This window comes from Falco biarmicus, chromosome 6 (assembly GCF_023638135.1).
Source record: "Falco biarmicus isolate bFalBia1 chromosome 6, bFalBia1.pri, whole genome shotgun sequence".
Classification (NCBI taxonomy): Eukaryota; Metazoa; Chordata; class Aves; order Falconiformes; family Falconidae; genus Falco; species Falco biarmicus.
Window position 1 is genome coordinate 8,854,367 of NC_079293.1, and position 15,429 is coordinate 8,869,795.

The window sequence follows — 15,429 nt, forward strand, 5'->3', positions numbered from 1 at the left end:
TTCTCCTGCAGCCCCCAGCGATGGTCCATGAGGCGAACCTCTGCGCCATGAAGCGACCGTAAAGGCTTCGGTCCAGGAGATGGAGGGAAGTGTGCCAAAGGAACCTCGGTGGCACCTGGAAGAGGCTGGGCAAGTTGCTGGCCAGGGAAATGCCACAAGCGCCGCCGGTGGGGCCGGGAGGCGGCGAGATCCCGTTAGGGACTGCTGGCTTCCTCAGTGCTGGGAGGGGCAGGGATTTTAGCGCAGGCTTCTCGGGACAGGCTGCTGAAAAGCCGACAGCCTGGGTAAGGTGAGCGCCACTGACGCCGGTGCCTTGGCCCGTCCGCCCAGGGGGAGTGAGAGGAAAAGGAGAGAAGAAAACCCCAGGCTGCGAACAGAGCAGAGGAAGAAAGGAAACAGACGTTGACGAGTACTTGTTCCTCCGCCTGGTACAAAAATACCTCTTTGGAAATAAAAGGCAAATTAATATAACAAGCACCTCTTCTGCACCCGGGACGCGCGCTGCGGGAGGAGGCGGGGCCCTACGGGAGCGCACGTACGGGAGCACCGGCCGCCCGGCCCCGCCGCCGCCGCGCTCCCCCCCGCCGCCGGCACTGCGCCTGCGCGGGGGGCCGGGCCGGGCAGCGCGAGCCCCGCGGGCAGCCGCCGGCGGGCAGCGAGCCGGCGGTCACGTGACAGAGCGCACCGCGCCGCGCCGCGCCGCCCGCTGCGGACGGTGCTGCGGAGCCGCGGCCGCCGCGCTTCCAGCCCACCCCCCTCCCCGCCTCCGCGCCCTCCGCCCTGCCCGCGGGGCGCAGGAGCCGGTGACGGGAGCGAGGCGGAGTCTGGAGGGAAGATACCGAGAGATAGAGATTTAAATCACATCCCTGGCTGTAGAAGGGCAGCAGCAGCAGCAGCCCCGGCGCAGAGGCACGGACGCACGCGCCGAGACAGGTCTGCCGGCTCCGCCGCCGCCGCCGCTGCTGCTGCTGCTCACCATGGGTGCCGCCGCCGCCGCCGCCGCCGAGCCCCCCCGCGCTATGGGCCTGGTGTCCAGCGTGGTGAACGACACCCTCGAGTTCTACCGCTGGACCTGGAGCATCCGAGGTAACGCGCCAGGGCGGCCCCGCCAGCACCCCCGGCCACCGCCGCGCCCGGCGCCCCCCGCCCGCTGTCACCGAGGCGCAGCGGTTCAAAATGGCTCCGTCTCCCGGGAGACGCGGCGCGCGCCCAGCGGGGCTGTGAGGCGGCGGGCGGGCCCGGGACTGCGGCGGGCGGGGGGGACCTGCCGCTCCTCTGCCTGCGCTCCCTGCCTGCGCTCCCTGCCTGCGCTCCCTGCCTGCGCTCCTCTGCCTGCGCTCCTCTGCCTGCGCTCCTCTGCCTGCGCTCCTCTGCCTGCGCTCCTCTGCCTGCGCTCCTCTGCCTGCGCTCCCTGCCTCCGCGGTGCGCGCGGGTGCTTTGTTTGTTTGTCTGCCCTAATCCCGTGTCACGGCCCGGGGTGCGCGGGGCATCGCTCGCTGACAAGGTGAGGGTGTCCCCGTCCCCCGTCGTCCCCCCTCCCCCGCGCCGGGCGCCTGCGGGCTGGCTGCAGCGGAATCCGCTCCCCGGAGCCGCCGTTCCCGGGCTCATCCCGCCGCGGGCGCCCCGGGCCGGCCCCACGGGAGCCCGCTGACCGAGGGCGGTGCGGCCCGCCGGCGAGGCGCGGCCGGGGCTGCCGCGGCAGGTGAAGGCGGTGGTGTCGCCGGTCGGTGCTGTGACAGCATCGCGTGCAGCGCGGCGCGCGGGGTGGGGAAATGGCTGTTGGTGGCAGTGCGGGAGCTTTTCATTCCGTATGCAGCGCGCTGGGGTCGGTTCTGCGGCTTTCCGTTAGTGTATAGCTCCCCCCCCCGCCATGGGGAAGATGCTGACAGGAGAGAAAACGTCTTGGAACATGGAGAAATGTGAAAAAGCAGCTTTCGATGCTGGGACAGCAAAGGAGACTGTAACTTGCTGCAGTGACCGGTAGCACTGGAAGCACTGGTCAGCGTGAACAGCTCACGCTCTCGGTCATCAAAATAAGCAGGGCAGAGCTGCGGCTTGCGGGGTTGCTATTGTGAGTAGCCTTGGGCGGCTGACAGAGGAATCGCTTCTCCGGATGTTTTCTTCATTTTTTTTTTTTAGTTGTCTGTACAGCAGTGAGGTCTAGGCTGTTTCGGTCTAAACCTGGAAATACACGGAGCAAAACTCTGGAGCGGATGCGACTGTGGATGTATTTTGTGGCAGTATGATGAGTGAGAATGTGGGGCCTTCGTTACGGACTGGAGGCTCACTGCATCAGCAGTCCTTTCTTTTCCACCCCCCTCTCTTCTGCCATCTGTTAGATAATAAATTAATCTTACGTTATAGATTGAGGGAGCTCATTTTTTTCCTTCCCAGCCTATCTTCTGGGGTTTGGCATGTTTTAAAAATCTAGCCTGTGTGCATATTTTTTTCTTCTGTATTTAAAACCTGCTAGAATATGAGCTAGCAAATAAAAATGCTTGCAGCAGCACTGCATTGTAATCTGCCAGTGTTTGCTCTCGTTCTCTGCCTCTTGCAACATACAATTGTTCATAGACTGTCAGGTAATGTATGAAAGAGATGCTGTTCTAGCCAATCAATAGCATTTTCAGGTGGATGTAAAAATAGATGTGGGTACTAAGTTGATACCCTTATGGATTACTTGATTAGTTTGGAAAAAGCCTTCAAGTTCTGATGTATTTCTAGAACTTCAAAGGTGTTATTTAAGTCTGTATGTAGACCATGTTTGTTTGTAAGCAGAAATGATGGGGGGTGGGGGGGAGGCATGAAAAAGCAAGTTTATGTAAGGAATGTAAAGATAAGTAAATTACGTTAGTACTACAAACAGAACAGACTTTTGTTTCTTCCTTCTGCTTCTTTGGAGAACGTTAAGGAGTAATAGGATGACATTGTTATGACATCTAAAGTATGCTTACTTCTTTTACTCATTTACTAATGCAAAATTTTAGATGTTTGCACTAAGTTCAGAAGTGTTGGTGTTAACATGGGATTCCACCACAGTGAAGTAATCATAGCTCCATTTTGCGTAAGAAGTGGAGAGTTTCCTGATCAGGTTCTGGATTTCAGCGGGTCCCTGCAAGGATAGTTTTGGGTAGAGCCTAAATTTCAGCGGACCCATCCCTGCAGGGATTGTTTTGGGTAGAGCCTACATTTCAGCAGTTCCATCCCTGCAAGGATAGTTTTGGGTATACCCTAAGTCACATCAAGAACGTGTTACTGTTCTTGTTTTATACCCGGTAGTATGTAAACCAAGGTCCTGCTATAGTTTTTATGGTCAGGTATGGTTATGCAAAACATGTAATATCACATAATGTAGTTACAAGGTAGCTCCCGATAAGAAAGTGTCATTTATGAAGCAGTGCTGCGTTGCTCTTCAATGAAATCATCTTAATGCCCTAAGTTCTGCAAAAATGCTTGCTTAGTTTGCTGCTTTTCTGCATGTCTTCATTCGGAAAAAAATTGTCTCCATTTGCCATCTCTGAGTAAATATATGTTAAAATAATGAATTCAGTGCTGTTACATGAATTCATGCAATTCAGCTTTGTGTCAAGAACGATGGCAGTGATGTTGCTCAACAGAAACACAAATTATGGCATGCAAGACCATTGCCTAATGTTCAATATCATTAAATAAAAAACTATACCACGCAGCAAAGTTGCTCAACGAATGATGCCATGCAATAGCATTACACAATAAATCATACTGAAACACTACTACACAGCAAAATTACACAATAAAATGTGAAGAAATTTTATTCCCACTACTACTCCTACACAAAAACTTCTCATTCATATAAAACCAAATTTACTTGTTCTCTCCAGTTCTCACATTTTTTTTATTGGACACCCAAGTCTGTCTTTAGCCGTGTTCTCAGTGTTCAGTAGGATTGTCCTGCTAGCAGGTGTTTTCTAACGCTGCCCTGGACTCCTGTGATGAGACTTGTGTAGTACTCTGCCAGAATGTCCCACTGAGTTTTGTGCTGCTTTGTGCTGTAAAGATTTGGTCTTTTTCCTCACCTGCTTTATGCTATTTAAAAAGCAACTGACCTTTTCTGAGACCAGAAAGAACCCAAAAGACTGAGTCTACAATGAGCCTAACTGGATTTTTTTCAATCATGTCACAGTTTTCTTTTTAGTATCAAGTATGCTATCTAAAGCTGGTTTTGAAATCTTGCATATGGGGATAATAACAGTATTCTGTGACATATCCCCCGTATATATTATCAAATACATTTTCAGCCTTAGGTTAATGTTTGGCTTGTTAATTTATTGAAAAACTACTTTTTGTTTTCTTTCCTTCCTTGACTATCTTTTTGGACCCCTTTCCTGAAAGCTTAAAATCCATTGTAATCATGTATTCACCTGAAAAGGCTGAAGGAGCTCATGTAGGAAGTCATAAACTTCAAGGAGAGACAGAAAGGACAAAAACTTGGTCTTAGCAGTCATCAGGAGAAAAAAAAGGTGGTTGGTGGAACAGTTACTATCAGGAAGGATGATCTAGGAATTCCGTGCCATTATTTCTGTAAGGGCATGGGACTGGTTACGCGTAATAGGTAGGGCAGGGCTTCCTCCTTTCTCTCGGCTCAGGTAGCTGGTTGGGGTTAGATCTGTGAGGAGGGATTAAGGGAATGATTAGATGACTGAGCAAGTGACTTAAAGGGAGGTTCCAGGCTGAGTCCAGGGGAACTATTAAGATTAATAATTTGGGACACAATCCAGGAAAGAAGAATGTGGAAGTCTCAAAACACGGGTGAAAAGACCATTGGTAGTTGGGGAGGTAGAGCAGAAAACTGTGTCTCTAAATGGAGGTTTGTGAAACCAACCCCGTATCAAAAAGATTTATTTTAGAGGAACCAGTTAATTTGAATGCTTTGAGCTAAAGAACAGAAAGCGTTACTGACTTTGGGTAAGAATGATTGTTCTTGGAGCTCAAACGTAAAAGGAGGCAGGGCCATCCCAGGCCACGTGGGCCTGCTTTGGAACAGCAACTATTTACAGCTGTTGCAGTTAATAAGATTACAGACTTTTTTCCATCAGGAGGAGAGAGGAGAAAGATGCAAACTTTCACTTTAGTGGTAGGATAGTCTTCTGAGTAGCATCTTGTTCGGGAGCAATATTGATTGTAGTTGGGTCAGAAGTGTAAGGCACTGAGAATGGGAAATGTGGGTAACTTAGAGCTGCTTGCCTTGAAAGTGAACCAGTGGAGCAGCTTCTATGGGAACTCAAAGTGCCGTAAAAACTTTTACCAGGAAGGTCTTGGGACTAAGGTAAGAATGCTCAGGCAGTTCAGGTTCAGATTCTTTTTCGGTCCAGGGAACGGAACTGGAAGAAAACAAGCTTTTTCTTCCCTCTTTCTTCTCCCCATGCAGAAACAAAGTGTGGCTAAAGGATCCTGAGTGTTTATGCTTGAGGAAAGTTCATTGGGATTGTTAGCAGAGCAGTCTGAGTCCAAGTAGTACCTTGTTTTACTTGAACATTTGTGCCAAAGCTGGAGGCAAATAGAATCCCGATGAAAGCTCTTAAGAGGGTGATGATGGGGAGAGAGAACGAAGGGTGAGATCAAGGTCCACAAAGCCTGTTTCACAGAAACAAAGCTTTCGGAGAGCTGGCTGAGCATCAGACTTGGTGACTTGGCACAATACTTGTCTTGCAGATACAATTTTCTTCTCAAGGGAACAGTTTTTTTCCATCTGTGAGCACAACGGTAAAACACGAGGTTTAGACAGGAATAAACACACCAGAAACTGGAGAAGCTAATGTAATCGGGTTTGGCTGTTTTGTGGGAAGCAGCACTTGAAGAATTGATTACAGAAGAAAGGAGTGTTAAGGGCTAGATTATGTGAGAGTACTGTCAACCAAACTGAACGATAGGAGCATCCAAGTTTACTTGATTCATTTTCTTAACCGTGACATTTAACTGGCTATCAGTAGAGGGGGGGGGGAGGACTTTGAAGAAAAAACAGCTGTGGGTATTGAAGACAATTTGCTGGGTGTTTGAGGGAAATTGCACCCATGTTTTATCACCAGGAGATTTTATCAGATCACAGAACTCAAGAGATAATCAGAACAAAACAGATACTAGCTACCTTTGGAAATGGAAAAGTGGACTTTTCATTTTCAGAAAAGTGCATTATGGAAGTGGAAATGTCTGCTTAGAGATTTTTGGATCGCCAAGCTTCAAGAACCTGAGCCTGAGGGAGCAGCCTGAAGCAAAGCTGACACTATGGATAGGGAACTGAGTTGTGAGTGGAAGACTTCTCATTCCTAAAATGAAGAAGGAATTGTAGGTGATGACCTGCAACTCAGCTCCAGCAAAGACATGAAACAGAAAAAAGCCTTCAAAGAGCACCGGCAAGAATGTGATATGAATTTCTGTTTGAACACTTCTCAGCATATTCCAGAAACAAAAGGAGATGTTTGGACAAAATAGCAAGAACATAACTGAACTTCTGAAAATGCCTTTTAAGGCTGCGTAGGTAGCATTTCTTGAAATCTTTGGAGGAAATAAGATGTTATGAATACTCTTAAAGCAGATTCCAAATAAAAAAGGTTGGGAAACTACTTTATACAGAATTTAACCAAGCTGACTGCGTGACCTTAGCGCCTAACTGCAGAAAGCCAAATGACTAGATGTTTAAAATTGCAGCACACAGTAAATTACTCTTGGGAGGTTCTCAGAAGATCATGTTTCTCAGCTAAAGCTGCACGCCGTTAGTGTGGTGCAAATCAGCATGTGGTCCTGGAGCCACATACTGCAACGAGAGGTGAAGAATTCTCGAGCAGTTGAAATACCTGTGGCACGAAGCAGACGCATTCATCCTGGCAACTGCACTTGTTACATAAATTGTTTGAGCATAGTGGTTGAACTGTTGTTTGTACGTAGCTGTCTCTAGTTGGAGAAGCTTGACTAGAAGTTGATCATGGTAGTCAAATCTGTGTTTATGCTGTGCTCAGGGTGAAGAGGCATATAGCAGGGCTATGGTTATAGCTGTGGAAGACCAGAAGAGGTTGTATTCGAGGCAGCTATGCTACACTACCCTGCGCAACCAGGAAAGATTGTCAAAGGCGGCATAAGGATGATTAGTAGAGGAAGGTGTAGGAGACATAGGATGTAGTTCCTTTTAAGGTCTTGTAGATCAAGAGCCACGAGGAGTGTGTGAGGCAAGACTCCTCACCTTCCTCTACCAGTCCAAACAGGTTTTTGGAGTTACTCGATTCACATGGAAAGGATTAAGGGAACACTTAAATGAAAGGTGAATGAATGAAGAGGATGCAAGCAGACATGGAGAGAATTTTGGGAGGAAGAATTTGCTAGGATGCCAAGACTGGGGAGGGGGGGCAAAGGCTGTGGTGTGTACTGAAGAGTCTTTTTGAGGCAAGGCAAATGAGACTAAACATGAATGGCCTGAAAAACTGGAGCTAAATGAGAGTTCATGTAGCTAAAAAGGATTTGCCATAAAAGGAATGAGAGCTTTGGCTTTTTGAAGAGTATTGGTAAGAGTGGAGTGTGCCTGGAGCACAGAAGTTGGGACAATGTGCTTTTAAGGGCAGATCTGATCCACAGGGTAGAGCTGCTCTCACTGGTTAACTGTTACATGACAGGGCTTTGCTTTCTTAGGCTATATTTGAAAATGGAGTTGAAGCTACCATTGCATTTCACATAGGGAACTCTTGTGTGTGGGACGACCTGACAGACATCTTCTTTAGGAAGATGTACGTGTGGATACATAGTTTCTAGATCTTGTTTAGGTGGCAAGTCAGCACAATTGTTCTCAATTTTGGCAGGACTGGAGTGCTTCTGACCATATGGACTTCAAGGACTTGTGGCATTTTAAGGACATAAACAAAGGCAACTCTGAAACTCAGCCCCGCCAAGACTTAGGTGTCAGCTCTGTAGGGATTTTCAGGACTGCACCCTAGACTGTAAGTAAAGCAATAAGTAGCTCCAAGGCAAGCCTAGGGATGAATTACGTGCACCATCTTTTGTATTAACTCCCATTGTGTGTGCTTGGATGGCAAGACAAAGATGAGCTAGTTTCCCTTTGTCTTACGGAAGGTGAGTGGGAATAAGCTACCCGAGTTTGGCTTGCATTTGATGCAACATAACGGCATGCCTGTGGGCATTAACTGCTCTTGGTTGTGTCAGTTTAACTCATGCAGCTCAACTCCTTCCTTTATGTACTTGAATAATTTCAGTGGTTTGATCCTTAACTTCTGCCCCAGAGTGTTCTCTCTCTCCGTGGCGTTGTGTCTGCTTGTACCGCGAGATTCTTCCCTAGTTTCTCTCCATCCATCTACCTCCCACATGTACTCCTCTATTGTAGGATAATCATGGACTCTTGACCATTTGGTTTGTTTCCATCATATTTTCCTATTCCTCTTATGTCTTTCTGCAGTATCACAGAAGTGTCTTCTTCCAGAACTTCTACATGTTATGCTTCAGCTGGCATGCTGACCGTGGTGTGTTTCTATTTTTCTTTTCTTTTTTGTCTGCTTACAGATACCATCTCCTTGTTTCCTTCTCCCAGTTACAGCAAATATGAAAGATTGTTTTATTGCTTTCTGAATGCTCACAGAATGTTGCTGGAAGAAGGGAATCGATAAACCATGTCTTTTACTTTTTCTGTTGAGCCAGTAAACCTTACCTCTCTAGACAAGATCTTATGTCTTTTTATTCCTAGAGCATCATAACACCTTGGTTTTAAATGGCTAAGATACTCTAAAGGAAGAAAAAAACAAACAATAAAATACAGGTGCTAAATTGAATAGTTGGGCTGTAATAGGAGATTTCATAACCATATTTTCTGGGTTTACATTTAATATTTCGTGGTTTACCAGGAACAGATGTGACCAATAGAAATACTTACACATAGAGTACCCCAAAATGCTTGCATATTTAGGTCAGTTTTTCTTCTACTGTGTCTAATCTCGGTTTCACTGATGCGTGAATTTTTGATCGCAAGTGAGAAACTTGCAGAAACCATTAGAGAAGCTTAGACTTGGGGGGGGCATATGTTACCATGAAAGGTAACACGACTGTAGAAGCAAAGAGACTTAGTTATAGCAGTTATTTGGGTAGGGCATTACCTAGCTGCCAAACTGATGACTTTGCTACTGTATACTTAGGGAGCGAAATACTCGGATACTAATCGTTCTGCTGGTCATCTTTGTGTATAAGAACATTTTATCATTCAGTTCATGTTTTGAAAATGAACATTTCAAAATTAGGCTTTTCTGGTGTTGGTGTCTGTCCCAGTCCCATGTCAGTCTTCCCTCCCTTCCCCCCACCCCCCTTTATTATTTTTGCTGATGTTGAAGGCATGTTGAGGAAATAAGTTCTAAGTGTTTTCCAGTGTTATTTTTCTTTGTAGGCTTTGACTGATGTACTTGTTTTAGGCTAACAGAAGACCTAGTGTACCTCACAACTGTAAATTTTACTTCTGTCCCTTAACTTTGGAGAAAAGAGCTAATATATTTCAGTAACTCCTTTTCTAGTTTTTACTCAAAGCAGAATTCCTACCTCATTCATCCTTCTGTAAAACTTAATGGATGAGCAACACCCTTGTGCTGATGCAAACAGAAAAAACTGATAGTTTATCACAGAAATTTCTGTGCAGCTTCTTGCAAATGTTCCCTGGTAGCTTTCTGGTATTATTTTTAGGTAGATTTCACTTGCTGTTGCTGGTTTTATACATGTTCAATCACTGCATCTAGGAGTCTCTAAATGTTCATCTGCAACCCCAAATCAGTCTGTGTTATGAGCGCAGCAATCTAAGTTGTTTACATCTGCTGTGTAGTTAGGATTCAGCATCTTTTTGCTGTGTTAGCACATTAGCAAGACATATATCAATGCTGAACTTACTGTCCTGTGTATGCTGAGTATGTAATACATGTCTCTCTGCAGTGGATAAGACCTTGCAGAGTCATTATTAAAGTGTTACTAATAATCCTTCACATTTTTCAAGCATTCCCTCTGAGGGAATCTAATTTAAAAATAAATACTCTGTTTATGGAGATTTATTCTATGATTGTCCCCTTTGGCATTATAGAACCCTAAATCGTACTCATAGAACCCTGAATCGTACTATATGAGCCAATAGCCTCATCTCTTATTGCAACGTTGAGTGTGCACAAATCCTGTGTTTGTGTTACTGCTTACTGATAACCCCTACAACTATTTTCATAGCACCAAACACCACTATTTTGTGTGAAGTAATGACTCTCCAGTTTGAGCTCTCAGAAACACAGTTCTAGCTAAGGCCAGAGAAGTTTGAACAAAAGTTTCAATAAAGAAGACACTGTAGAAGGAAAGCTTGTAGAAGTGTGTTTTATGCATCACTTTTATTTCTTTATAGAGACATGGGCTGTGTCATACAGTTCTGCAACTAGTTCATAAAATTGCATCCCATGGGTGAGTTGGTTTCTTTGCTTTTTGTTTTTTCATCATTTGTTTACGCTATAACTTGGAACATTTAAGAAAAGACATACAGGTATCATTGTGCTGGGAGTGCATCTTGCTTTTGTGATGTTTGGAAAAGTAAGATTTGGCAAACAAAAGAATGCTACATGCCTCAAGGGCTTACTACCTTGCAAATCTTGTGTAAGCTTCAATGAGGATTATGTTTTTATTATTCCTTGAGGCAGGGTGTTTGCAGTCCTCACAAATAATCATAATCAATGGAGGAGGTAAATCAAAAATAATCTGAACAAGATTTAGACTTGATAATCCTGAGACCTGATGATGAATTGATACGGCTCCTGAACTTCATAATATTTCCATTATTAATCCTTGCCTTGAAACAAGTGTATCCTGAAATTGCTGTGTACAGGCACAAAGACAATATGGTATTAGTGATTGAATGATGGGAGTCCAAGAGGACTACAATGCTAGTTAGAATAATGGGAATACTAGTTAAAATACATCTGGCCTTTTCACAGCAAATTGGGATTAGGCATTCCTGTTACTTTAGTGGGAGTTTATTAAAACACATGCATATTACACAGGTGTTCATTAGCTGCAGGAGGTGTTTTTCTTGGCTGTGTGGTATTTTGATTTTATGTTGCTGTAAGTAGCTTTAAAGAAAACTAAACAGTCAATTACAAATTAAAACAAAACCACAGCTGGTTATAAGCCCTACCTGTTAGCCTTGTCTATAGTCCTTTTGAGTTTGGGGCAGACATCTCTCATTTCCAAGTGCAACAGGATTTGTACAGCTTAGTCTGCAAACTTTTTAATCTGTGGGTTGTTTTGTTTTTCAGAGTATATGCTTTCATTATTCGTTGTGCTTGAGACTGAATATTTTTGTTGTTGCATCTTAGCTTCATCAGCTTCATAGCCTGTTAAAGTGACAGTGCTCTGCCATAAAATTTTGGCATCTCGTGTTCTTGGCCAAAACAAATTAGTTTGATCTTGGCTAGTCCAAGCTTGAGGATAGACAAAATATTTAACTTGGATATTTCTGTTCATTCTTGAAGATCAAAGTAAACATGGTTTTTTGGGGACTGTTTTGTATGTTTAAAAATGGCTTCAATCAGGCCAGCTGTTGTGCCTTTTCTGTGCCAGGTTATGGGAACCTTTGTCCGTATGGTATCCTGTGCATGTCGTCCTTAGCTTTGCCAGTAACATACTCATGGCTTTGTTTTCTTGCCATCGTAACCACCACTGATGCTGTGACATTATTGTGATAATACAGAATTCTTCTCCGAGGGAGAGTGACAGGGACTTGATTGGTATGGATGATTTTTTTTTTCCTGTCAAACAGGTGCAAGGCTGACTTAAATGTAGAGTATCCAGAGAAGAGCCATGAAAATGGTTGAAGGACTGGAAAGCAAGCCTTCAGGTGAAAGAAATGAGGTGGTTTTTTAAATAAAATAAATAAAAGGGCAACTAGTGAGTGACTTGATATCTCCTTACAACTACCCAAATGAGGAGGGAAAAAAAAATGATAAAAGATTGGTTTTCAGTCTAGCAGAGAAAAGTATCACAAATTCATTAAAGTTTAATTGTAATTACTTTGGATTTAGGGAGCAAATATATGCAGGTGGTCAAGTTAACATTTTGCAGGTTTTATTGGGTTTTCTGACTGTCATAAGATGTATCTTACAGCAAAACAGGAAATTATTCTATGGAATTGTTCTTCACTAAAATGTACCCTAAGGCAAGTTTCATGACCTTGGTTTGGTAGGTTGTACTAGATTGCAGTGCTCCCAAGTCAGGTGCAGGCGTCTTTGACCCCGTCAGACTCCTTAGAAATGCCCATAGCCCCAGAAGCCTGCAGGATAGCCAAGTAGGATAGGCTAGGTAAAGGTGAGAAAGAAGTTCCTTGTGTCCCAATGCTTTTGCTTCCCTGGAGCAATGTGTCTCCACAATCCCTCCTAGAAGGACATAGAAATTCTTTTCTGTTTGAAACACAAGTGAGGCTACAGGCATGTTATTTTAGTTTGTGTACTGGCTTCAATCCTCTGTCATAGGATTTCTCATGAAGAAACTTGACAAACGAAGATAATTGAGGATTAGAGTGCAATATGTGCAATGAATAATCAATATCAAGGCAGTCAAGTTAGTTGAAGCACTGGAGACCTTTAAAAGAATTGTTTATTTTGGGCCATATAAACTGTTCTATTGAAACTTATAAATAAGTGAATAGAAAATTTTTATTTCTGTAGGTATTCAGTACAAAGATACATGGCCTCTCAATTTTGACTCTGCAAGCAATACTTCTGTTAACAGTCTTCAGTTTAAAGCTGTGCAGCCCATGTAGTTAGTCATGTGCTGTTTTAAAGGCCAAGTTCATAGCTTTTGTTCCATTTGTACGTTCTGAGGTTTTAGTTGGTCAAAGACTGAGCTTTTTTTTCTTGGAAACCCTACAAACTGATAACAGTAAGTGTACTTTTAAGCGATTCTGAAAAGCCTAGGGTCTAATCAGGTAGATGCTTATTCAAGTTTAATTTCAACTGAGCCAGTCTGCAGTGGTTGTATAGCCACAGTAAACCTTATATTCACTTGTAAATATTTACAGGACTGAGCCAGTATTTCTCATACAACTGCATAAAGAGAAATATGTTGTATAGAATATTAATCTGTGACCAGAAAGAAAAGAGGAGGGGCACTAAAATACTGCAAAGGAATCTAGTATGAAAGCTTTGTAAATGTTCTAAGGTGTGTGAAGTTATGTTTTTTCGCATGTTTTCTTATATGATACATGTTGTCATTTTGTAATATCCTTCAATTACAGAGCTAGTGGAGCTAACAAGATGTGGGAAATTCATAGATAATTAAAAATGGTGTAGTTACAGAACAGTACTCCAATTAGATAATGCTGGTTTGCCTTTCTTATATTGTGGAACAAATATTTCCTTAAATGAGTGAAGTTTTACTTAAATTGAGATTGGGCTTTGAGAGGACTTTTTGTTGTAAGTGGCGTGATCTGCAGAGAGCTCGCACTGTTAAGAACTGCTTTTAAACAGTCGCCATCATTTCTGCAGTGTCTTTAGAAATGTAATTGGACAGATGGATGTGCTGGATTGGCACTGTAAGTGTCTTTGCGCTGAGAATAGTATCAATAGCTATTAATAACTTTGAAAGGCTCTCCAGATAAATTAGAGAGTAGTGACCTTATAGCTAAGGAATACATGTTGTTAAAGTAAAAATAAAGACTTACTAGGTATTGATTTTTGAATCTAATATGAATGCAGAAAATTTCAGAAGTCATATATTTTAGTTATGTAGCATTTTCTCTAAAACTAATATTAAACACAGGGGTAGTCATCATTGTACTCTTTCAGGATTTCTCCTGGTGAATGTTGGAGCAATGGTGCTATGCATTTGTTTGCTTATTTTTAAAGTTTGTACTAGTTGAGGAAAGAAAACAAAATTGATCACAGGCTCAGTAATATGTAAGGAATTTAATCATCTAAAATCCTCTCTATTGGAGAGGAAATGTTGAACCACATTTAACAGAATTGTTTGTGTATTAAAACACAGTATGTTTCACAGAATTTTCTTGTGATTCTTAACTCTAGATCACCATCGGTGCAGCCTTACTTATTGAAATTCATCTTTGTTTGCCTTCCGTGTTTCAATATAGGTTAATTATGTCCTCTTAGGGTATTTGTTGTGTCAGGTATTCAGTCCTTTTCACTGGCCCTGCTCTTGTTCTTGCTTTGGAGAAAGAAGTCGGAGGTTATGTGTGTATTTCATGTTAATTGCCCCATGTAAGGAATCAAATCATGCAAGGGTATGTGTCTCAGGACAATTTCAATTGGTTTTATTGTGTGTATATATATATATATAAACAAATACTATATGTTCTTCTATTTCTTGTCTTGTCTCGGTAATGTGAAACTTTAAAAAGCGTATACACAAAATGTCAGGGAAACCTTGCATACATAAATATTTCGTGTTCTTTCCTTACATAACAGTAATTATCTATCAGGAGCGTGTTAGCAGATGCCTTGATTCTACTCTGGATTCACCTTTATTGTCGAGTACAGCTTTAAACGTTTATTCTGAAACTTCTCCCACCTTACAAAAAAAGCACTGTACTACAGGCTGGGCCATCACAACATTTTATTTGTGATCAAATTAGAATCTGGGTCTTAGGATTTGAAAGGCAAACGTATTAATCCCCTGAAAGATTCAGTCAATCTCTGTCAATTCTAATCAGGTAAAGGCATTGGTCATTTTGTTTCAAAGCAGTTGGAGGGGTTTTTTATTTCAGGGATCTGGCCTTTTTATTTCAAGCTTATTTAATTTTTCAGGTAATAATGTACCTATTGCGTATGAAGTACTGCACTACTTCATACCCTCATATGTCCCCTTAAGCTATCACAGTTCTCTCTGGTTTGCAGAAATCATTTGTGGTCATCAGCACCAGGTAGTAAGTAGGACACAAAATTATGCTGGTTTTGCTAAAATGGGTTGAGAGGGAGGAGGGTGTTGTAGTGGCTTTGGAGATTTGCACTTAAGCAGGTAACTTAAGATAGTGAATTTATCTTTGTTTGGAAGAGGGTATCTGAAAAGAAGTTTGGAATAAGGGTCTGCATATAACTTTTCTGTGTAGAACATGGACAAGCAGGTTTGCCTGGCAAACTGAAATGAAATTGATTTTGTAATACTTTCTGTGCAGTAAGAATGGTGCGTGGAGCTGCTTTAAAACTGAACAAGCTACTTTGCATTGTCCAGGTGGGATCTTGTGATGAACAAGTTTCTAAATCTAGCAGTTTCTGGGACAAACGGTAGCATGTTTTCTGCCCTTAAAATAAATGCAAGGTGGTGTTCTTAGTTAGCACAGTAGGAATTAGAGTAAACACTTTGAGTATTGATATGCTTCTGTTTTGGCCAGGATGTACTCCAGAACTGAACTGCCTACTGTATTCCCTCTCATACAGG

At 43.2% G+C, this 15,429-nt stretch overlaps 1 protein-coding gene across 1 annotated transcript in view; it reads left to right on the plus strand.

The window, feature by feature from the left end:
- Window positions 1-644: 644 nt before the first annotated feature.
- Window positions 645-15,429, plus strand: part of ELOVL4 (ELOVL fatty acid elongase 4) — a 31,779-nt gene continuing 16,994 nt past the window's right edge. Inside the window, exon 1 of the mRNA XM_056344816.1 lies at window positions 645-1,086. Within this exon, the coding sequence (XP_056200791.1) occupies window positions 978-1,086 (109 nt within the window). The 5' untranslated portion in view covers window positions 645-977. The remainder of the gene's footprint in view (window positions 1,087-15,429) is intronic.